This window comes from Anabrus simplex, chromosome 1 (assembly GCF_040414725.1).
Source record: "Anabrus simplex isolate iqAnaSimp1 chromosome 1, ASM4041472v1, whole genome shotgun sequence".
In the NCBI taxonomy this organism is placed as follows: Eukaryota; Metazoa; Arthropoda; class Insecta; order Orthoptera; family Tettigoniidae; genus Anabrus; species Anabrus simplex.
Window position 1 is genome coordinate 236,010,813 of NC_090265.1, and position 25,697 is coordinate 236,036,509.

The 25,697-nt window shown below is 37.1% G+C and overlaps 1 protein-coding gene across 1 annotated transcript in view; it reads left to right on the forward strand.

Annotated features, from left to right (window-relative positions):
• The window catches only part of Top3alpha (topoisomerase 3-alpha), a gene marked incomplete at its 3' end in the record, with an annotated part of 217,121 nt that overhangs the window by 117,852 nt on the left and 73,572 nt on the right, over nt 1-25,697 (forward strand). The window contains exons 11-12 of the mRNA XM_067138868.2: nt 13,119-13,390; nt 14,939-15,199. Coding sequence (XP_066994969.2) covers nt 13,119-13,390; nt 14,939-15,199 — 533 coding nt within the window. The remainder of the gene's footprint in view (nt 1-13,118; nt 13,391-14,938; nt 15,200-25,697) is intronic.

Consider the following 25,697-nt stretch of genomic DNA (forward strand, 5'->3'; position numbering starts at 1 on the left):
AGGAGAACAATAATTATTGGTGATCTGAATGCCCAAGTTGGTAAAGGAAGACTAGGCTGTGAAAACATTGTTGGCCCCCATAGCTATGGTAACAAAAACTTTGAAGGAGAGAACCTGATTGATTTCTGTGTGCGAAACAACTTAACCTTACAGAATACATGGTATCAGAAGAGGGAGGGCCATAAAAATAACGAGATACAGCTGGGATGGAAAGCTTAAGACTATGATAGACTTCACCATCACTGATAGAAAAGTGGGTCAGTATATTTCAGATGTTAAATTCATACCCAGCAAGTGCCCTAGATAGCGACCATCGGCTATTAATCGCTGACCTAAAAGATGTCCATGTGCCCAAAATTAAACAAAACAAAATGCCAAAGATTAGGATGTGGCTGTTGAAGGACATGGAGAAGAAAGGAAACTATGAAGCGAGGATAACAGCCAAATTACCCAAAACTGAGAAACGGGGAGTAGAAGAAGAATGGTCTCTATTCAAAGAAACCTTGTAAAAGAAGCCATGGAAATTTGCGGGAAAACAAGTGTCTCACCAAAAGGGAAGGAAACACCTTGGTGGAATGACCGAGTGAAGACAGCAGTAAAAACACAGAAATATACTGAAAAGGAAATTAGACCTCGAAAAACAGATGATTGATGAAATTAATTAGAAATTGAACATCTAGCACAGGAATACCAGAAAATGAAACTGGCTGTAAAAGAACTGATCCAGGAAGAAAAGGAAAAGGTCTGGGATGACTGTACTATAAAGATAGAGGAAAACTGTCAAGGAAGTAGGAAACTACTATACAAAATAGTAAACAGTAAGAGAAATGAATATATAAACATCCTTGCACTGGAAACAGATGATGGTAACTTAATACGAACAGAGGAAGGGATCAGGGATGAAATGAAGAAGAACTTCAATATGCTGTTAAATGGAGATGGGGGCAGCACCACCACCAATGACTGTAGTGTAGAAGAAGCCAAAAATTACAAATACTCATTAACATGCCTTTAGGTAGAAACAGCACTAAAGAGCATGTGAAATGGGAAGTCCCCAGGCTTTGATGATCTCAGCTCAAGCATGATAAAGGTAGCTGGAATACCAGGCTTGAATTGATGCTTGTGATGATGCTTGTTGTTTTAAGGGGCCTAACATCGAAGGTCAGCGGCCCAGGCTTGAATTGGCTATATAGAGTGTTATCAGTGATTTGGGAAAGAAACAAAACCCCAGAAGATTGGCGTAAGTGAGTCATCATCCCACTGTTCAAAAAGGGCAACTGACGGAAATGTGAAAGTTACAGAGGCATCACGCTGTTGTCACACACACTGAAGCTGCTGGAAAAGATCATAGAAATGAGGCGTGCTTAATTCTGAAATGTTAGTGGTCACATGTTGGTCGTATCAATACCCTTGGTTCTTAAGGAAGATAGTCGAACCTTTGCTTGAGGAAGAACAACTCGGGTTCAGGAAAGGTCGAAGTCTTTGCAGTAAAAATACTGACAGAAAAGTACTGGGAATACGAAGAAATCTTGAGATTGCATTTGTGGACATTGAAAAAACATATGATGTGTTCCTCGAAACAAGATATGGGAATGTCTGTAAGACCTAAAGGTGCCAAAGTATTTAATGAACAAAGTCAAGATGCTATACCAGAAGTGCTACAGTTGTGTCCAGATAGGCAATGGACGATCAAAATGGTTTGAAACAAAGAGAGGTGTCCAACAAGGAAGTGTTCTATCACCACTCCTGTTCTTAATAGTAATGGACAAGATCATCAAATCTATCAAGAAAATGGACAGTGAACCAAACACCCTGGTATTTGCTGATGATGTGCTTTTATGGGGAGAGAGAGAAGCTGAAGTTCAGAAGAAACTTAACGAATGGACCAATACATTAAAAAATTTTGGACCAAGGGTGAGCAAAACAAAGACAGTGGAAATGACCATCAACAGGGAAGGAACAAGCTCAAATATATTTCTGGAAGGAGTAAAAATCGAATCAGCTTCCCACTTCAAGTACCTCGGAAGCACAATCTCGAAGACAACACTGTTAGGTAGGAAATACTCAGCAAGACACAGAAAGCATCAGACTTCTACAGTCAGGTGAGAAATCTTCTCTGGGACTGCAAAATACCACAAAAAGTGAAAACAATCATGTACCACACTTACTTCGTACTAATCCCCATGTACGGTTTAGAGACATGCACCCTACTATACGAAGACTTCAGTAAAATTCAAGTAACTGAAATGAGATTCATTAGAATCGTGAACCAAACTACCAGAAAGAACAAGATCAGAAATGAAGGGAATAGGAAAGTAGCTGGTATCGAGTTTCCTATTACCAGTGTCATAAAGAAATGCAGACTTCAGTGGTATGGGCATATGATGTGAATGAACAGGGAAAGACCTGCCAGAAAATATTTTGACCTTAATCTCATAGGAAGAAGACCACAGGGAAGACCAAGAAAACATTGGATGGAGACTGTAAGCTCAGATGTGGAGGGGAGAGGACACAAATGTGAGGATGTACTAGAACAGAAGATGTATGAAGACAGAAGGAGATGCCGAGCGGTTGTACACCACACCCAGGAAACTGGAGTTGGAAAATAGTGATGATGACAATGACGTGATCTATCTGATTGGCAGTCTTACTGTCACACGAATACCAAGTTTCCTTGTGTATTTGTTTATGTGGGAAGGTGGTACTCCGCACAGTCATGTTTGTGGATGTAGCAAAATTGATTAGTCTAATGGCATTATCATTGCTTTTGTCATGCAGACTTTCCCTTCCTATTGTTGGCACAAAAATTTCTTGCTTTCCAACTTTTGCATTGAAATCACCCCAAATCATTTTGATATCATGTGTGGGTGATTTATTCCACAGTTCTAAATCCTTATTTAAAAAAAACGTGATCATCCTTGTCGTTTGTGGGGGCATGGCATTTTACCAGTGATATGTTAAACTATTTAGAATGTACCCTCAAATAGCATAGTCTTTCATTCACATGTTCAAAGGACAGCACTGACGATACTAGTGAATTTTGGACACAAAATGTAGTACCAAATTTGTGGGGTCCAGTTTCTTTACCACTCTTAGAAAGTGTATACTACTCCATGTCTTGTATACCATTACCTAATAATCTAGTCTCTTGAATTGCAGCAATTCCCACTCTATACCTTTCCAACTGTTGACTGAGGATTTTGAAGGATCCAGGTTAATACAGGGTTCTTACATTCCAAGTTCCTATTCATAAAGCCGATTTCCATTGCAGGGTCGCCATATTTCGATATCCATTCTTATTCACCCGAGGCAAACGTGAGATGTTTGTAACAACTTTTTTTTTTACGCAATAGAGCCGTTAACCCTAAATGTAACCCCCAACCTGGAGGGCCAGAGACTTTTCTCTCAGGGTTGCCATACATTAGGTGAGTAGTCCCAGTTTCTCTAGTTCTTTAGAGAGGTAAAAAATACTTTACAAGTTAAAGTAAATTTTTATTATTTTCGATCAGGATAAACCGGATTAATGAAGGCCAAATAAACAAGGTTCTTGTGTACTAAGACAGAATCCAATATGTCCAAAAAAAAAATAAAATTGAATTTTCAGTTTTAATGCCTATATGGTAGATTTTGTGATGAGTATGATTTTAATTAAGAGTATGTGTTTAATTTTTAATTTTTGGCGGGCTGAGTGGCTCAGACAGTTTGAGGCGCTGGCCTTCTGACCCCAACTTGGCAGGTTCAATCCTGGCTCAGTCCGGTGGTATTTGAAGGTGCTCAAATACATCAGCCTCGTGTTGGTAGATTTACTGGCACGTGAAAGAACTCCTGTGGGACTAAATTCTGGCACCTCAGCGTCTCCGAAAACCGTAAAAGTAGTTAGTGGGACGTAAAGCAAAAAACATTATTATTAAAAATGTTTAATTTAGCTGTCTTTGTACTTTATTTATTATGCATTTCAAAGAACACCAAAGAAATTAGTTTTTAAATCCTTTTTAGATGCAATAATTATTTTATAAGACTTTTTAAATGTATACATGTGTTTTATTTTTTATTTAAATGTTTTTGTACTTTTTTAATTGTATCTTGTACTGTTGACGTTAGCTGAAGATGGTCCATACAAGGACCAGAACATGTCGTAATTTAAGATTAAATTGACTATTTTTATAACTAAATAGTTGAACAGTATTGAACAGGTATTTTTGTATTTTAAAAAAATTTCCATGTGGAAATTCTTTGTTAAAAGCACCTCCCTAAAAATCAAGTTCTTTGACATGTCTGGTTCTACCTTAGTACCACAGATTTGTAACCTGTAGAGAACATACCTAGGAGTGTCTCTCAGATATGAGTCCTGCGGGACTAAATTGTGGTACCTCGGCGTTTCCGAAAATTGTAAAAATAGTTAGTGGAATGTAAAGCAAATAACATTATTTTATTATTTACAATATTAGCAGTTCTTTATTATTTCTGTATGTCACCCCTTACCCCGTTCCCCCAACCCTACGAATGCTAGGGGTGTCTTACCGCCTTAGTACTTTTTTGAAATAGTAAGTCGTATGTATACCAAGTTCGGTCTAGAGATCTATGCTGGATCATATACATTCATAATCTCGGTCATTTTGGACATTCATTTTCACTCCTTCTAACCCTCTTTTTGACTGGGACTGAGCTTGGACTTGAACGACATCCAGAATGTTGCGATTCATTTCAGCGACCCTAAAAACTATGTATTCGACACTAATGTTGGTTGTTTTTAGTTTTTATATTTTACCCCCTCCCCTTGGGGTTCTAGGGATATCTTGCCATCACAGTCTGTTTTCCAAATAGTAAGTTTGTGTGTACCAAGTTTGGTTGAGAGCTGTGCTGAAACATATACCCGTACATCCATAATCTTGGTCACTTTGGGAATTTTCTTTTTTCACCCCTTCTTGCCCCCAGGCTGATTGGGGCTGAACTTGAACTTAAACAACGTCTGGAGTATCACTATTCATCTCAACGACACCAAAAGCTATGAATTTGACACTATTTTTGATTATTTTTATATCTCACCCCCTCTCACCCTCACCTCTAGAGTTGCTACCACTTCCTAAACACTCTCAGGATTAATAAGAACAAATTGTGAAATTTTCAGCAAAATCAGTCCAATAGTTTTTGAGTCCATAAAGGATAAACAAACAGAGAAACATTCATTTTTATTCAATACCTTAAAGCACACTAGTTCTATGTCCACTTTTAGTAATTTGTGGGTAATAGCAAAACAAGATTTCAAATTGATATTTTATTACCGTTCATTGTTCTTTTGTGCTATTACACTGATGTTTTATGAAGCATGATGCACTTGAGGTGTAATTCTAGTGAATTTAAGTTAAAATTATCAATATTTTCTTTTTAATTTTTCAAGTAGGGACATAGCACTGCTGAGCACTAGCAAGTAGACCTTGTTTGAACATAGCATCATCATAGGTTGTTCTGCCATCCGGCAGGTCCAGTCATGGCTGTGACCTCCATATCTCTCGATCTTGTGCCCTTTTCTTTACTTCTGCACAATCTTCCTTTCTTTTTCTAATGCTGTCTAATAACTGATATCGTCTCCTTCCCCTTCCTCGTTTTCCTTTTATCATCCCTTCCATTGCTACTCATAGTAAAGTATTATGTCTTAGATTATGCCCTATCCAATTTTTCTTCCTTTTTTGAATTACATTCAGCATGCTCCTCACTTCTCCCACTCTCTTCAGAACTTCCTCATTTGATACTCTATCTTCCCAGCTTACTCCTTCAATTCTTCTCCAAATCCACATCTCATATGCCTCTATTCTTCTGTTCTTCCTTCTTTAATGTCCAAGTTTCAGTGCCATATAGAGGTATACTCCATACGTAACCCCTTGCAAGTCTCTTCTTCCGATCTTACTCTAGTGGGCCACAAAACAGTTTTCTTCTTCTTGTTGAAGCTTTCTTTGGCTAAGGCATTTCATGTTTTTATGTCTGTTATAGAGTGAAGGTCTTCAGTCACAATTCTTCCAAGATACTTAAAAAAAACTTATTCACCTGTTCAATAATTTCTCCCCCTATCTTGATTGTCACTTTTCACCTTTACTTCCAACTATCATGAATTTAGTTTTCTTTTCGTTTATGTTCATTCCATACTCTTCATACTTTGTTTAATTCTCTCAGCATTTTGCAGAGGTCCTTCACATTTTCAGCTATTACTGCCATATAATCAGCAAATCTTAATGCATTCAGTTCTCTTACCTCTGATGTTGATACCTCTTTTACCATCCAAACAATCACAAATAATTTCCTCCAAGTAAATATTAAACACAGTTGGTGAAAAGCAGCAGCCCTGTCTAATACCTCTCCCTTATTCTCACTCTTGCTGTTTGGTTGTAATATAATTCCTTGAGACTTTCAATAAACCAATGGCATCCCTTGTGCCTACTCCATGCCTAAATCCATATTGTTCTTCACCAATATAATTCTCCATTTGACTGTAAATCCTTCTGTTTATTGCTCTTAATAGTATTTTAGCTGCATGAGAAATTAAACTTAGTGCCCTGTGTTCTTCACATTTCTTACTATTTTTCCTTTTTTCTATTGGTACTATTATATTTTCCAGAAAATCTTTTGGCCATTTCCCTTTTAAGTATATTTCTTGACTAAGTTTTACAAATATATCTTTTCCTTTCCCCTGCAGTACTTTGAGTAGTTTAACTGGTATTTCATTTACACCAACTGCCTTACCATTTATTTCTGTATAGTTGCTTCTATTTCCTCTTCTGATATACTGAAACCAATCTGATTTTCATTTATGTCATTTTCCTTCTCCAAATTTATACTACTCTCATCTGGTCTGCTGTTCCAATCGTATAACCATTCTATGTACTCTTTCCATCATTCCTAACTTTTTCAGGCTCACTAACTGTCCATCCAATGTTTCAATCTCAGTCATTCCACTTCCATTCCTTTTATCCTTGAATGTTAATTCCATAGCTTCTTTTGTACATCATGTCATATTTACCTTCACTTTCCAACAGTTCAATTTTGCTGCTGGTTTCTTTGATCCACTTTTCTTTAGCACATTCAGTCTCCCTTCTTAATTCATTATTTAATTTTCTATACATCTTTTTCCTTCTTGAATGTTTGTGTTTTTCCATTTTCTCCTTTCTTCCATTTTGTCCAACATTTCTTCAGTTACCCATTCCTTCCTTATTTTTCTCCTACGTTTTGTTCCCAGAACTTCTTCTGCTGTCTCTTTTGAACATAGTACTAACAGTATTATTATGTGTCACAAAGGTGTAAACAGGGCATTTTGAAGAAAAAATATATTTTTAACTCGTAAGGAAGGCGGGTATGACATCTTAGCACTTTGAATACAATAAAATGTATAATAGGATTGTAGCATTAAAAAAAAAGACACAGAACAGGAAGTCCACTACTGGAACATTCTTTTTTTACTATTTGCTTTATGTCGCACTAACATAGATGTTACAAACAATCAATCTCATTGTCTGTATCAATGTATAACATAAATGGATAAATCAACAGCAATTGTTCCACCTAATCATACAATATATTTTGCCTTAAGCAAATTCGTAAATTAGTAGTGCATGTTTCGTTTAATCTGTGAACATAATCAGCCACAAGTATGTTTAGGTGAAAATCTTCATTTGGTCCTGATATATGGTATTAAAACATTGTCTAGAGGCACATTCTACATTCTGTTCTGTCTATTCTGTTCGCCTCAGGTCAGATTTAACGTACAGTCTCGGTGAATGTTAAGAGTTTTCTTGTTCACTCATTCACACATCTGCATGGCTCCAATCATTAAAACCAAATGTTGCAAACCAAGCTGTACCGCTGAATAATTTGCAAGGGACACAAAACAATGATCCTTGGCTAGGAGAATAAACAAGATATTCATGGTTGACAATTTCTCCATCACTAAAACCCTTTGGAATAGTTTTTTGCTGCAGCAGTGTTCCATCATAATATTACCTCAAGGATTAAGAGAAGTCAGCATCTTCATTCCAGTTTATTTTATGTTTTAACAAATATTCCCAAGTCGTTACTAGGGACACAAATTGCTGAATCCACTGCTTTAGATCATGTAGCATTTATGGGTAGTGCATATTCTTCCAAATTGTCTTTACTGATTTCACCCAAAATTTCTGGTCTACACTCTTCACTTTTGCTTTTACCACTAAAATACGAGTCTTGTCGAGTCTAGTCTGTCTTTTTTTTATTCGTCTTTCGATACTTGGCACCACTTCAAAAAATTCATTCATTCATTCTAAACATGGATTTTTATTGCAATTGCTGGTTGTATTTTATCTCATTTACATTTTTGATGTATTACTGTTTTTATGCACGTTTTTCATCCTTGTGTTATTTTAAGCTGAAGATGACCTCTACGCTAGGTCGAAACATGTCCTACTATGTAGCATTTTAGACAGACCCTTTATTAAATGGCAATAATTTGTATTGAATACGTGAACTTTATACAATTAAATTCTGTTTAGAATTTTATCCTAGATATTTATAGTCAATACAGAACTGAAATGAAGTTCATTACTTGTAATAATAATGCTAACCAGGCATATAAAAAAGCAAATTTGTTTTCAGATATTAAAATCAAAGTTGCAAAAATCGGCAAAGATATTCTTTTTAAAACAATGTATCTGAGTTAACTTAACCCCAAAATTCTCAAATGCCAATCTCAACAAACGCAAAAGTATAAGTAGGGAACAAAGAAAACAATCAAAAGTCAAAGAAATCTTTGTCTCAATGCAAAATTGTATGACGCTCATTTAGTGGCTCCTCTTTCCTTGGCCCCATTGCAATGGGATTCTTTTCAAAAGCATATTAATCTGAGACTATCTTCGATCATTTAGAAAAACACGATACTTTGAACAAAAAACTAATAAACTTGAAAGCCAACAACTCAGCATCCTTTTCAAATAACGTTCATACTCCCCAACATGAGCAACAAGTCAACCATGAATTTCATTCACCAGTTATGAATCTCACAAATTTATATTTGAATGAGATACAGGTAGAGATCCTCAACAAGGGACCAAAACATAACCGACTGGGCGAGTTGGCCGTGCGCATAGAGGCGCGCTGCTGTGAGCTTGCATCCGGGAGATAGTAGGTTCGAATTCCACTATCGGCAGCCCTGAAGATGGTTTTCTGTGGTTTCCCATTTTCACACCAGGCAAATGCTGGGGCTGTACCTTAATTAAGGCCATGGCCGCTTCCTTCCAACTCCTAGGCCTTTCCTATCCCATCGTCGCCATAAGACCTATCTGTGTCGGTGTGACGTAAAGCCCCTAGCAAAAAAAAAAAAAAAGAAAAAACATAACTGGGCTAACATCCTCAACCAAAGCAACATAATGAACACCGTAGCAGAATCGGAATTGGCCATCAGTAAATTACCTTATGAGAAACAAGACAAAATTAGATATGAAATAAGGAAAAAACTGCAGAATTCGTTCATAGAAAAACGTGGAAAAACGTAGCATCCCACCGAAACACACTGTAAAATTGAAATAAAAATGATGATGCAATAGTTACAAAGGCAGATAAGGTAAACACCACAGTCCTGATGAATAAGAATGATTACATCAGTAAAACAGAACTTTTCTTTTCCGATAAGAGTTTCACTGCCATAACTAAAGATCCCACCAATAAAATTCAGAAAAAAACTTAGAGGAATTTTGAATAACACTGTAGCCCTTTTCAATGAACAACAAATTTCCAAGTTTACTTTAATGAATACAAAACTCCCCACTGTTAGAGCTTTACCAAAGATTCATAAGACCATCAGGCCAATCACTAATGTCAAAAGTAGTCCTACTTACAATGTTTCTCGGTTTATATAAACATTCTTGGCTAAATATTATACATTTTCCAGCAGAACTTCTGTCAAAAATTCTGTAGAATTCAGTAACCTCACAAAGAAACTTAAAAATCCAAATCACACTATGCACTGTTTTGATATCACGAATATGTACACTAACATTCCCATAATTGAAACCATTAAACTAGTTAAAGATAACATAAACACAACCTTTTAAGTAAACTTGAAATAGAAGAATTTGTGCATATTCTAAAGTTCGTTCTCAGTAATAATTATTTTACGTTTAATAACACAATTTATCTGCAGAAAGGACTTTCTATGGGATCCCTATTTCTGGAATTTTGGCAGAAATTTACATAGATAATTTGGAAAAAATGAAGATACTCAACAATTAATAAGGTATGGTCGAGATACGTAGATGATATTTTCACGACCATTGACCAACGTATCACTGACAGCACAACCCTCCTTAATAAGCTAAATACTTGTGACCCTTACATAGAATTTACAGTTGAATCTGAAACAGATAGATCTTTAAATATTTTAGATTTCAAAATTAGGAGAAGCGACAAGCATCTAAATTTTAAAATCTTCAGAAAACCCAGCCAGGCAGCTAACATGATTAGACAGGATTCACTGCACCCCGGCTCTCACAAAAAGGCCTCACCACACTTAAAAAATGAAAAAAAGACAAGACTGACCTTGTCACAGTTTTCAATAGTAATAATCTGTACCAGCGCCACTTTTAGAACTAATAACACTACTTCCAAAAAACCAAACCAAACCAAGCCCCATGGCACTACAGCCCTTGAAGGGCCTTGGCCTACCAAGCGACCACTGCTCAGCCCGAAGGCCTGCAGATTGCGAGGTGTTGTGTGGTCAGCACAACGAATCCTCTTGGCCTTTATTCTTGGCATTCTAGACCGGGGCCGCTATCTCACCGTCAGATAGCTCCTCAATTGTAATCACGTAGGCTGAGTGGACCTCGAACCAGCCCTCAGGTCCAGGTAAAAATCCCTGACCTGGCCGGGAATCGAACCCGGGGCCTCCGGGTAAGAGGCAGGCATGCTACCCCTACACCACGGGGCCGGCTACACTACTTCCAAACCTTTTTATAATATGAACACACTCAACAAATCTAATGAACATTTGCAATCAGGGGTCTACAAGTTGAAGTGTAACCAGTGCGACGCTAATTACGTTGGACAGACTGGGAGGAATTTTCTCATCTGCTACAAAGAACATTTTAATGCAGCTAAATACAGGAGATTTTCTCCTATGAGTGAGCACATGAAAGATTACAATTACTCATTCTCCACTATAGATAAAGATTTAGATATCCTATGTATAACTAGAAAGGGAACTTCACTAAACATTTTTTTTTAAATTTACATAAACCTTGATCAAAAATCTAATCCCATCTAAGAGAAATTGAAGAAAAAGTGAACATCTAGGTTGACACAATATTTGAAAAAAATCTGAAGCAACTACAATCAAGTCTGTCACAACACGCATTACAGGTCCGTTCTCACATCCTTCTACTCACTCTCCCTCCCTTCACTCACTGTTTTCTCTAACCCATACATCTCAGAGCGATCCCCAATCAGTGCGAAGACCAACACCGACCCAACTTGAACTATACAAGCTCAGAGCTGCAGGAAAGAGGAAGCGAGTAACGTTTGGGACTCTTCGTATTAACTTTTATTTCAACTATATATTTTTTTGTTTTCACACTCTGCGTTTTTATTTCACTTTTAGATCCTGGTTACATTTTTATTCTCCATGAAGATATTTACGCATCTCAAAACTTTACTCTGTTCCAGAAGCGTGGCAAACAGATAGCATTTGACAGTCTTCATAATTTTAAAGTTTTCCTCCAGCCAATCAACAGTTGTGGTAAACACGGTTGAATCCACACCTGTTACAACTAGATTCATCTTACAACAAGATTGAAGCAATGAACATTTCTAAACATGGATTTTTATTGCAATTGCTGATTGTATTTTATCTCATTTAAGTTTTTTTGTGTATCACTGTTTTTATACATATTTTTCATCCTTGTGTTATTTTAAGCTGAAGATGACCTCTAGGCTAGATCAAAACGTCCTATTTTGTAGCATTTTAGACATACTATTTATTAAATGGCAACAATTTGTATTGAATAGGTGGACTTTATAGAGTTAAATTTTGTTTAGAATGCCAGTTTTTATACCTGTGTTATAATGTTAAACTGCTTTGAAAATATTGTACTATAAATACACAATACACATGACTGAAACCGACTCTGAGAAATACACTTTATTTTAATAGAAAGAAAAAGCACACAACCCTACCGATACCAATAAATGTTACAAGCTATTTGTTGTTTAGTTTGTTTCATTCTATGTCTCACAGTGTTGCCAAGTAGAACACTTGAAGTTTAACTATCTTGCAGTTGCAGGATGTACTGTTTTACAAATCATTCAAACAGATTGTTTTGGATGAAATTTATTCGTATAATTTACATCATCAAAAACTAGAAACATCATTGGCGATTCTTCCTCTAAGTGAGTTATTTTCAGCCTTCCAAGGGAATTAACTGACAGTTGACTTAAATGTCACCACTCTTTATTGGCTTGCTGTACACAAATGGTATGTTGTTGATGACAAGTGTCAATACAAACATACAGTAATTAATTTATGCCTAAACATTTACATAGGAAACAAATTTCAAGCAGCAGAAGATGTTCTCGGCTGCCTAAGCGAGACAGTGAAGGCATGCTCAGTTCACCAGAAGGATGTGGTTTTGAGTCTCTGTCGGCCAACTAAACATTTTTGGAATGAAATTTCACTTTCTGGAGAGACATATAGGCCTAGGGTTCACTCATCCTACACTGGCAGTGAGTAAGAGCTTAATTCCTAGGGGTAAGATGGCCAAGCGTAAGCTAACCACTCTGTCCTACTTAGTGGGGAGATTACAAATGGTGAAAGCCTAAGCCTTTACCTTCCTCTCCTTCAAGGGCCTTCATTGTCTATGTGGAGATGGCTTTACTTCTCTTCACTTCACTTTATGCTTTATAATGATTTGGGGTAGGATCCTGAGAGCCTTTCTTGAACTGAAGTGCGGGTAATTTACATATATATATATACCTGGTTTCTATTTTCATTTTTCTGACCCTCTCTTGATTAATGTAAGAGTTGTGATTTTGTGAAGATTGTTGCTTTGTTCCAGTTTGTTAGTCATCTTTAGTCATCTACCTGTATATGCATATCTTTTGTATTTTAGGAACTGATGCTACTCATGCCGACCACATTGAAACTATCAAGACTCGGCTTTATGTGGGACTTGAAAATGAAAAATTCTTTGTACCTGGCCATCTGGGAATGGGTCTTGTTGAAGGGTATGATAACATGGGTTTTCCAATGTCTAAACCAAATCTGCGGGCAGAGTTGGAAGCAGACCTCAAGAGAATATGCGAGGGTACCAAGGACCCCAAAGTTGTCTTAGCTGAGCAGTTAGCTAAATACAAGGAAGTCTTCCGATTAGCACTGGAACAGGTAAGTTCATACAGTTTCTTTTATTGTGACAGTGTCTTTTACAGTAATTTGCTAATACAAGTGGTTGTTATTATTGTAATAGTTCATCTGTTACTGTTTAGTCCTTTTTGTTCGTTTCTTTTTATGTAAAGGAACTACTATCCCCCATTTCTGTAGCAACATGTTAATTGCCAAAATTGTACCATTTTAATTCTAGTGTTATTTTAGGTTTTTACTTGGCAAAATATATAGGACTATTGCAGGAAACATTGTGTTAATATTGTATAGAATTCGAAATTCCACATTTCTTGAAACGTTTCCTCACCAAGTCGTTGGAGATGTGATCTCATGCAGTCTTCATTCATTTTCATAGTAGTTGCACTTCAGGTCGTTTCAGTTGGTGTCAGTGAGTAATTGCCGACAGGCACCATCCACTCAGTGTAGAGCTGTTTCAAAGTAGCTTTGAAAGCCCGGTTCACACAAACGTCCAAACTTAAAACTTCACTGCTGTCTCATCATCATCTTTTCTTATTTTTGTTCATCAAAGTTTGTCCCACCTAACGATGGTGTCCACTGTATACCTTCTCTGTTTCCATTTAATAGATTCTGACACTGTTCAAGAAGTTTGAGGTTGTTCCAGCTCTGCTTAGGTGTAATAATGTCAATTCATTGTGGTATTATTTGTTGAGAAAATATCTCTGTACATCAGTGTGTATAGAACAGTAATTAGACCTGTGGTATTGTATGGATAAGAGTGTAGATAGGTCATCAACAAACATGAGCAGACTTTCTATACCATAGAGCTGAAGATGCTGAGATGGTCCCTTGGCTTTATAAAATTGGAATGAGTACCAAATGATTACATAAAAAAGAACTTTGGTGTCACTTCAACTGAAGAGATAATGTAAGAATCATGACTGAGGAAGTATGACATGTTTTGTACGGCAGAAATAACTCGGTTGCAGAAACGTCAATAAACATCATGGTGCTAGACAATAAGCCAAGAGAACAACCAAAAGTGAGGTGGCTTAGAAGACTGAGGGGCAATATTTGACGTTCATATTTCACCTGCTGAGATGCTGCAGATTAAGAATTGCTCTGATCACTGACCATCTTACTCTATTGGTTAAGGTACTTACTGTAGAGCTAATGTTGCAGTCAACTCAGCTATTGTATGCAATAACAGACTTGAACTACGTATTTTGTAGCTTAGGTGGTACAGAGTTGCATGATGTTTCTTCCTTTAGTTTTTCTCATGGTTTTGTCCCACTCTTCACCCAACCTGGTTCCAACTAGTGCTGTAAGTAACAGTAATGGCATCTGACTTAACTGCAATCATAAATTAATTTAATAATGATTGTACTGTATTGTTTAATGTCTTGTTGGTTTAAGGTATAAAATGAGAGGTCTTTAAATTAGCACAGTATGGGGAGGTTTAAGTTCTATTTATAGTAGACAAGAACTGAACTACCTAACTATATTTTGATTTTTGCTCATAGTTTGGAAAATACAGTATAATTATTTAAAGTTTTCTCATTTATCCTTTTACTTTGTTTGAACTGTCAACAGGCAAGCAAAATTGATGAAGCACTTGGCAAGTACTTGGAGGAGAGAGCTCAGCAGCCTCCTGCTGACAATCCAGTATTACAGGAAGAAGTACCTCCAAATGTCCTCAAATGCCCTGCCTGTGGCTTAGATATGGTACTGAGAACAAGGAAGGAGAATCGTGGCAAATACATTTCTTGCATGGGATTTCCAAACTGTCGGAATGCTGTTTGGCTCCCTGGGAATGTAGAGGATGTACAAATATCAGATGAAACCTGTCCAGAGGTATTGTGTCAATATATTTTGACGTACTGTATAATCCCGAATACCACCCGCCACCAAATAAGACCCGCGCACTTGAATTTCTAACAACAAAATTTGGATCACATTTTTACTTATCAATTTTTTTATTTCTGCAAATGTGTCACAAGATTGCTGATTTAAAACACTTTACAAGTAATAAAAACACTAAAAGTACAACAATGAAAAGTAAAACTAGTTTAATATACAAATCAGTCATGATTCAAAGTCATCAGAACTACCAATGGAACTTCGACCACTGTCACCTTCGAATAAATACAGTAAAAATAGGTATATTTTGGTTCCACCTTTTTCAGTACAAATAGTTTTGATGTGAATTACATCCCATGTCGTTCACAAATAGATGGTACTAGTTTGGACAACAAGTCTTGTGTCATCTTCAGCCAGTGATACAAAAGGTACAAGTTTCAAATTCCTAAAATCAATATAAAAACACATAACAGGAAATGTACAGTAGCTATGTTAAGTTAAAATAAATATGACAAAAGTTTGGCACAAAAACTTGAATTATAAATGAGGTGCATTATTTATTTATTTATTTATTTATTTATTTATTTATTTATTTATTTATTTATTTATTTATTTATTTATTTATTTATTTATTTATTTATTTATTTATTTATTTATTTATTTATTTATTTATTTATTTGTGTCTTTATTAAGTGGCAAAGTTAGGGCCCTTGGCCCTCTCTTACACTTAACCACATACAATTTTTTTTATTTTTACGGTATTAATCTAAAATATCATTGTAATCAATTACTGTTATTGAGATATTTAAGTCAGATAAGGAATTACAATAATACAATTAATTAAGGTTACTACTGATGAAAAATTATAGGATAAATAGAGAGTGGATAATAACAAGAAAAAAATCAACTTATAACCTAAAGAATATATCTACAACTAGCTTAAAGGAAAAATTCAAATATAAGGCTAGAATAAATTAACTGAATATTAGTATGTTATGATCTAAGTGTACTAAAATCGATGTTACTATGTAGTCTATTTCTGTGAACAGTCTATAGCCTTAAATGAGAGTAGTAAGAACGTAAATGGGATAGCCTAAGAACTTAAATCTAGTACGTCGTTTTTGGTTTCATTCACACGTCATTCACTCTTACATTCATTCGAGTCAACTGTATGTACTCTGGGAGGAATTTACGGTAGGCTGTTTTAAATGTCCTAGACGAGCAAGACTTTTTAATATCATCCGTTCTGTTAAAAGTCTTTTTTGATCTTGATGTGTAGACTTATGCACACGTATATGGTACATTAGCTTGAGGAATCTAAGCCTATAAATGTATTAAGACTCATGTCGTGTTATGAGAGAAAAGTTAAAATAAATCATCTATGTGATTAATAAAATCCTGTTTTTTGACAATAATGGTGTTCGATGGTGTCATAAAAGTCTTTAGTCAGGTGGTTCTTGAGATGTTCGTGTGAACGTCATAATAATTATTATTTTGCAGAGATGTGGAAATATGCTGACAGTGCAACTCAGACATCCCTCCATATGATACGAGGGTTGGGGCAAAAATCATGGCAACTATTTTTTTCTTGAAGATACTAGTCCAGTTGGAAAATGTGACATATACAGACGAAAGGACAAGGTGTTAACTACATGTGTGGACAATGAATAGCACTGAAATATCGTAACACACTAATTTATTACGGTAGTATACAGGGCAATATGGCCTTCCCGGTGCAAAAGAATGACAACACAGTACACATAAAGTTGACATGACAAACCTGGGCATAAAGACCCTCAAAGTGGTCCCCTGCTACTGACACCACACGCTGCCAGCGATGTGGGAGGAGCTGAATACCATCTGCCTCAGCATTGCCACACCATGTGTGAATCGGGTCACCTGTTGGCGCACAGCGTTAGCAATATCCTCTCGTATTGCAAACCACCTACCACGTAGTGGTTCCTTCATCTTTCGAATGAGATCAAAGTCACAGGTCGAAATGTCGGGAGAGTACGGTGGGTGCTCCAATTCTTCCCATCCCCAAATTTGCAGTAGCTGCCCTACACACTCTGCCTTATGTGGTTTTGCACTGTCATGCAGGATTATTGCAATGTCCACAAGATCCTGACGTTTCTCCCGAACACCACATCGTACCTGTTGCACCAGGAAGTCCCTGTAGTACTGTATGGTCATTGTTCTGCCATGTGGAACAAAGTGGCAAGCAATGACACCCTGACGTCATACGCGACAGTCACTATCAATTTGACTCGGGAAGGATTCTGACGGACCTTCTGCCTCTATAGTGATCCAGCATGTCGCCACTCCGTGGACTGACGTTTCAGTTCTGGTTCGTATGCCCTGGCCCAAAATTCATCGATGGGGATTATTCGTGACAAGAATTGATCGCCGTCCTGTTGCCAGTGTGCAAGGTGGTCGGAGCATATTGCATAGCGCACCCACCTTTGAACTTCCGTCAATGCATGCAGTACCCACCGCGATGCGATTTTGCGCACATGCAACTCATTATGCAATATCCTGTGGACGGTGCGTTTCTCTATGCCACTTGCCTTCTCTAACTCCAGTAGTGTCCATCATCTGTCTTCATCTAGGAGCTGCTCGATGACGGCAAGTGCCACGTCGGTCCGCACACTGACAGGTCGTACCGAACGTTGCTCATCACTGGTTGACACACATCCTTGCTGAAACTTTCCTACCCACCATGCTACTGTACGGTATGGTAGGACATTATTCCCAAGGGCTTCCACTAATTCACTGTAACATTCCATTTCTCCTTCGGAAAACTGCCATTTTGATGTAAGCGCGCTGCTCAACATGGGTTACTTCCATCTCGCGCGACACTCACCAATTGACTGATTTCACAGCCCTCGCTGCACTACTACCAGCTATCACAGAGCCATCTGTTGTTCTGTATACACACTATGCATGCAGAACTTCCACACGACACATATACGTTTGTGATCCGTTCACATATCTACAAGAAAAGAAATAGTTGCCATGACTTTTGCCCCAATCCTCATATTACAGAAGATTTGAATATCAGAAAAATTCCCAGAACAATGGAGAACAGCTATAATTAATCCAATTCATAAGAAAGGTGAAAGAAGTAATCCAGGCAACTATAGAGGTATTTCCGTCCTTGACTGCACCTATAAGATTTTCTCTAAGATACTATATAATCAGATTAAAGAACAACTTGATAACGAGTTAGGTGAATACCAGGGAGGCTTCGGAGAAACTGCTCTGAACAAATAATAACTTTGAAGCTAGTCATAGCATATTACAGAAAACTAAACAAGCCCCTTTCAACAACATTTATAGATTTCAAGAAAGCTTACGCTCCATCCACAGACAATCATTATTAAAAATTTTAAGACATTTCAGACTTCACCCAAAGCTAATCAAATTGATTGAACTTACTCTGACTAATATTATTTCTAAAATTAAGTCAGAGGAGAATTTTCTGAACCATTCTTGGTAACAACTGGTTTAAGACAGGGTGATGAATTGTCACCTCTTCTTTTTAACTGAGCACTAGAGTACGTTATGAGGGAATGGTACAAGAACAACTCAAAACATATAAAAATTGGAACCCAGAAGGATAACATACATTTGAACTGTCTAGGGTTTGCTGATGATCTAGCTGTTCTGGCCAATGATATTCAAGAAACAAAACAACAGATAAAATCTTTACAGGAAATAGCTCAAAATATTGGTTTGAAAATTTCATTTGAAAAAACTGAAATTATGCTAACTCATACCTGCCAACCCTTCCGATTTTCCCGGAAACTTTCTGGTTTTTAACTTGTCTTCTGGTTTTCCGATTTATTTTTACTTCTTCCGATTTTTTACTAATATAACCTCTAGTACGGCCAATACTCTTCCTCTAGGATAAAGGGAAAAGTCTTATGTCCTTGTGTAATTTAAAAACCTCACTTTCAAGCATATTTATTTGATACTTTATTTCGTGAGTGTTTCGTCCGTCGCCTTCATGTATCGTGTTTCCCGCTCACCACAGCAGCGTGTGCACTTGATACAGCTGGGGATTCGGTGCGGCGATCGTACTGCAAAGCAAGAGGCTGGTGCGCGCTAACGACTTAGTTAATCGGGATGAAAGAATGAGTTTGTTATTGTGTTGTTCACGCGCTGTTAACATCGTTTCTATGCGTAGTTTCGTTGGAGTTGTAGGCCACGTGTTTTTTCTTGCATTTCTATGCTCCCACCCCTCTGTCAAAGTTTCATGTTAATAATGTACGGGACATATTGAATTGTTTTGTATGTGGTAGTATTTGAGTGCATAATTTTAATGAGTTGAATGTTTTTAAGGGTGTTGTGTTGGTGACAGTTTCTGGCATTTTCTTTTCTCGCTATGGCCAAAAAATATAACAAACATTATCTCCAAGTGTTCCGAGATACCTATAAATTTCCATTCATTTTACCGTCTGATAAAGGAAACTACTGTATTTTCTCGCTAATTAACGCCCTTGCATAATTTACGCATCCCAATATTTTTGGGTCCAAACTGGAGAAAAAGAAATGTTCATGTATTGGACGCATCCACAACTTCGAACATACATCACTCAGCTCTGGATGCGTTTCAAAATAAAGATGTCAACTACTCAAGTAGCAGGCTTCCTATTGCGAAAGAGGGCATTCCAAACACAGGGCAACGTGCTGTTATTAGCTGTCAGGAAATCCCACTGCACTAGTTTTACAACGACTGTTTCGGGTAGGGGACATTCTGTGATCTCAAAATTGTCAGTCCACAGTATTGGAGTAATACTGCATCATACAAACTCACGGTGATCAGTTACGCCGAAACATACGGTAATAGAGCAGCGGGCAGCAAGTATTCAATGTCCAAATCAAACGTGCGCTACCACGGTAACAGAAGTGCACTTCAAGCGGCCAACAAGTCTCGCAAAGCATTTCACAGACCAAAAAGCGGCAAGTTTCCGCAAGTAGAGGATTATCTGCTTAAGTATATGATTTTGTTACGCAATGTTGGATAAGCCGTTTCTCACGAAATGCTGTATTTTAAAGATTGAGAAATAGCAGCGGAACATGGTGTCTCGGATTTGAAGGTTAGCCGAGACCTGATTAATTTTATGAAGAGAAATGGACTTTCTCTTTGACGAAGAACAACATTATGCCAAAAAATGACGAATGATTCAACCATTTTCATCGCTTTGTGATTGAGAAGCGTAAAGTGAAGGAATATTTGATCTCCCTTTTAGGAACTGCAGGTCAGACGCCAATCAGTTTCCATATGCCACAAAGTCGAACAATCGATAAGAAAGGAACATACAGTGTTATCGTACGCTCTACCGGAAGCAAAAAACAATGATGTACCGGTACTGCAATGCTTGCTGTAACAGCTGATGGCAGAAAACTTGCACCTTACGTTGTTCTAAAATGAAAAACAATGCCTAAAGCAAAATTTCCACGAGTGATCCACATTCGTATTCAAGAAAAAGGGTGGATGGACACGTCACTCATACAAGATTGGATACGAATGGTTTGGGGTAATGTAGCAGGGTCCCTCCTTCGATGCCCGGCTCTTCTCATGTTGGACAGTTTTCTTTCTTTGCCGGTATATCATTCAGGTCGTATTGTCAGCTCGTAATGAGAAGAATATTTTGTAGTGTCGGTACTTCAAACCCACATGTCTAACTTACCTGATGTACCCTATTTGACTTTTCAGAAAAAATCTCACGCCGGAATTTTACGCCAAATGACGATAACAGCAAATGAGTTGAACCAATTGTGTTTATATTATATTTGATGTATCTTTTAAATGTAAATAATTTGTAAAGATCTGAATTCCTTGACTAATTTACACATCCGAATTTTTCGCCTGTATTTTTTCGTCGAAAATGTGTATTAATTACGAAGAGAAAATATGGTATTATATTATTCGTATGTAAGTGTCATAAATGAGAGTGTTTAGGTTCATTTTCCTGTAACCATTTTTATGTTTTCTTAGTTGAAGATTTTAAATTTAATGGTCAATTCGCATTGTAACTGTAGATATGTATGCCCTTTATTATCCTGACCTTTTTTCTTGTAGACTGTGGTGGAATATATGTGATGAAATCCAAGAATTTAAAAATCTTCCTGTTTTTGGTTTCTAAAAGTTGGCAGGTATGCTAACTCAACTTCTGCTTGCAAAAAAATTAAACTGGGAGACCAAGAAATAAAAATTGTAGAAAAATTTAAATATTTAGGTGAAATAATCACATGTAACCTGAACAAGAAACCAGCATGGCAAAATAGAATAGATAAACTGGTTACTGCACAGCATGTTACCAAGAATGCATATAATAAAGTGTCTCTCAATAGCAACCGAATTGAAACTTTACAAAACAGTCACCCAGCCACAAATTACATATCCAAGTGAAACATTATTCAAAACAACAAACACAGTTGCAATAGATAGAGTACTCAAGTTAAAAGGAGAATAGTGAGGACCTTTTTAAATAAAAATTATCAAGTAAATGTTGTCTGGAGACTAGCTTCCAATGAGACAGTTTATAAAGAAATAGAACCTGTGACTAGCCCAATGAAAAAGAAATGAATATCATTCTTAGGCCATCTAATACGGTCACCAGAAAATAGAATCAGTAGAAAAATAATAAAATAATTAAAAAGTGATGGAAGAGTAAGAATAAGAATAATATTACACAGAACTTAAAGAATTGCAAGTTATGAATCTCATTCCGTATTGACGGTTATCACTTTACAAAAGAAAATATTTATAAAATCCTCCTATCATGAAGACATGAGAGAGTTTCATATTACAATAGAAGATTTAAAATACAAAACCAATACACTCAAAATATTCAAAGATAAACACACTAGACTACAGACAAAAATCAACAAGCAGAGAATAGGAAGAGTGATTCCAGAAGCAGAAAGAAAATTATGTTCAGAAAGGATGAAACAGTACTGGGCTGACAAAAAGAAGAAAAACCTCCATAAGCTGAGAGATTTTTTCATTGTTTACTAGTCTATGTATTTTCCAAGAATTTACGATGACACTGTCAACCAAATAAATAAACAGAGGCCACCACCACTTTTTACCCCCAACTCAAATCCTATAATTGGCAATGCCATTGTCGTGCAGATGATTGTGTATCTGATTCTCCTCAAATGTTGAAGTTGCTCCAAAATGAAGCAATATGGTGCAAAGATTTTGACGCAGTCAGTAACAATGCTATAGTAGCTGCTTCATCATTTGCAGAACTTGTGAATCAAAGTACAGTAACAATACTCCGTAAGGTGACTTACCACTTACATTGATTTTTATTTCTCCAATTTTAGCCTATTCTTCTGATGTTGGTGAAGAAGTATAGACAGGAGCAACTTTTCTCCAGTTTGGGAGCTGCTCCTTCTTCCTTTCTCCTTGTTTTTTAGGTTTCCTTACAGCTGACCCGCTCAGGTTCATACTCCAGTTCTTGTTCAGTACTTACATGTATTTCAAAGGTACCAGCCACGTCACGTACTTGTTCCTCTTCCACAAGACAAAGTCTTCTTCATCAGTTACTTCATCGACATCAGGTAAAATATAGACAGCGTCAATGTTATCTGCATTCACTGGGTCATCATCTTATTCTTCTACTTCTTCTAAGATAGCTACGAGTTCTGCCACAGTTAGTGTTTTCTGGTTGATGTGACACATGTCGGAAAACAATGAAATCCTAATATAAATACGAAAAATGTTATACATAATTCCACAGCAAGCAAAAATGTCCTATTTATAAAATAATTAATTTTTTCATAGAGTTTAGCGTACGGTACCTTTCTTGCGATATTGTTTATCAGCACACAAATACAGTTTCATGCTTCCTCACTCCACTACAAACGCACACTTCAACAATGAAGGAAGGAACAGAGTTGCTAGTGCAGTCAAGTGAGCAACAATGAAGGAAGGAACAGAGTTGCTAGTGCAGTCAAGTGAGCAGTCTGTGAATCAGGAATACATCCTTGTTAATCCCAAAGATGCGTGAACGCAACATTATTGTAAATTTCAATAAGAGGCTTCACGTGATAGATTCATTGTGTGAAAAAGACCTATTTTCTTACAGGTATGTCTATAAAGTTTGAATATATAAAAATAGACACAAAATATCTATTCTATTTCTGAAAAAAAATTCAGAACTCAACCTGGTTACATGTTGTGATTTTTTTCAATTTTGAAAAATTCATAAAAATTGCTATTACATGTATTTAGCGTAAACAGCTGGATCAACAATATTTCTAGGATGTTCCTTCAATATATCAATGCTTAAAATTAAAATTCACTGCAACCTTAAGTTGGGATAAAGACAAAAATAAAATGTTGCGTTAATGCAACGTTGGACGTTAATGGGTTAATAAAGTATGCCAAAAATCAGGTATCCTCAACACTATTCTGCATACTATTGACACTGGCATTGAATTCACAACAACACCATTAGAAACTGCAAATACTCTCGTAGAGACATTTTTTCCTAGAGACAAAGCTGATAATGAAAGGTAGACTGCCCTTCGAAAGAACCCATGCTTTCACCAGAAACAGAAGGTGAAAAGCCTTTTAGCATGAAAGAAGTTAATCATGTGATAATAATAATAATTTCGTGTGGCTATTTGTAGCCGAGTGCAGCCCTTGTAAGGCAGACCCTCCGACGAGGGTGGGCGGCATCTGCCATGTGTAGGTAACTGCGTGTTATTGTGGTGGAGGATAGTGTTATGTGTGGTGTGTGAGTTGCAGGGATGTTGGGGACAGCACAAACACCCAGCCCCCGGGCCATTGGAATTAACCAATTAAGGTTAAAATCCCCGACCCGGCCGGGAATCGAACCCGGGACCCTCTGAACCGAAGGCCAGTACGCTGACCATTCAGCCAACGAATCGGACAATCATGTGATTAGATAGATAGATAGATAGATAGATAGATAGATAAATGTCTTTATTGGCGTAGTTAAGGCCATTAGGCCTTCTCTTACACTAAACCAATTTGTACATAGAATCAAAGTTAACACTACCGTAATTAATACTAAGTATAGCACAGTTAAAGACAATCTAAATATTTTATAACAGAAATAAAATTCCACCCCAGTGAGATAAACATACTTACAACAATAATAATAGGCCTAATAATAATAAAAACAGCAATAATAATAATAATAATAATAATAATAATAATAATAATAGCTAGTAGTAATAATGTACTAACACCATCAGTAAAGGACTAGAAATGCACAGTTCATTCGTATCCTGCTGTACCTCTTAACGCTCTTTTAAATGACCTGGTGGTTGGTATTCCTCTGACGTCATCCGGTAAGAGATTCCATTCTCGGGCGGCAAACACAGAAAATGAGTTATTATATGTTGCAGTTCGATGGTGAGGAATGACGAGCAGGTTTGATGTTTGAGGCCGTGTACCTCTGTTATGCACATTTGAGAAATAATGGAAACGCGAAGAAAGGTAAGTTGGGGAAGATGTAGTAAGGACTCGGTGGAGGAGAGACAGAGTATGATGATTACGACGAACGTGGAGTCACGACCACTCTAGTTCTAGGAAAGATGATGACACGTGGTCATATTTTCTTAGATTGCATATATACCTCACACATGCGTTTTGAGCGCGTTGTAGCCTTAGGGACAGCAGTGGCCTCACATCATTGAAAACAACATCGCAATAGTCGAAATGTGGCATTACAAGAGCCTCGATTAATTTCTGCTTAAGTTTTATCAGAAATATAAAGAATGAAGAGCAGAGAAAACCTTCTGGCAGATATGTGAGATATGTCCAGACCAAGTAATGCGTTCGTCCATGATAACGCCGAGGTTCTTCACTTGTGGTACAAAAGGAATTGCAACATTCTGAAGGATTACTCTCGGCAATGGACGTTTATTGATACTTGCCATTTGATTTTGGTGGCCAAGAAGGATTACTTGTGACTTTGTAGGGTTCAGTTGCAGGCCATTCACTAACAGTCTGTAAGTCAATGTTTAGTAAGTCTATATTTTCCTGAAGGTCTTGTGCTGTAGAGTCTGTGTAGAGTTGAAGGTCGTCAGCGTACATGTGGTATTTGCAATGTCTTAAATTCGATGATATGTCATTCACAAAGAGTGCGAAAAGAAGTGGTCCAAGTACAGAGCCTTGAGGGACTCCTCTATTCACGTGACGCCACGATGAAACAATTCCATTATTACCTTTCACACATTGTTGACGTCCGTAAAGATAGGAATGCATCCAAGCAATCGTACTTTGAGAAAAATGTAGAGCCTTCAGGTTTACAAGTAATATGTCAATGTCTATGCTGTCAAAAGCTTTACTGTAATCTAGTAGTACTAAAACTGTGACTCATCCTCTGTCTATTTCTTGTCGAACGTCCTCAGTCACTTTGAGTAAGGCTGTAGTTGTACTATGTCCCTGTCGGAAACCGGACTGGAAAGGATTAAGGAGATTGTGCGTTTGAAGGTACTC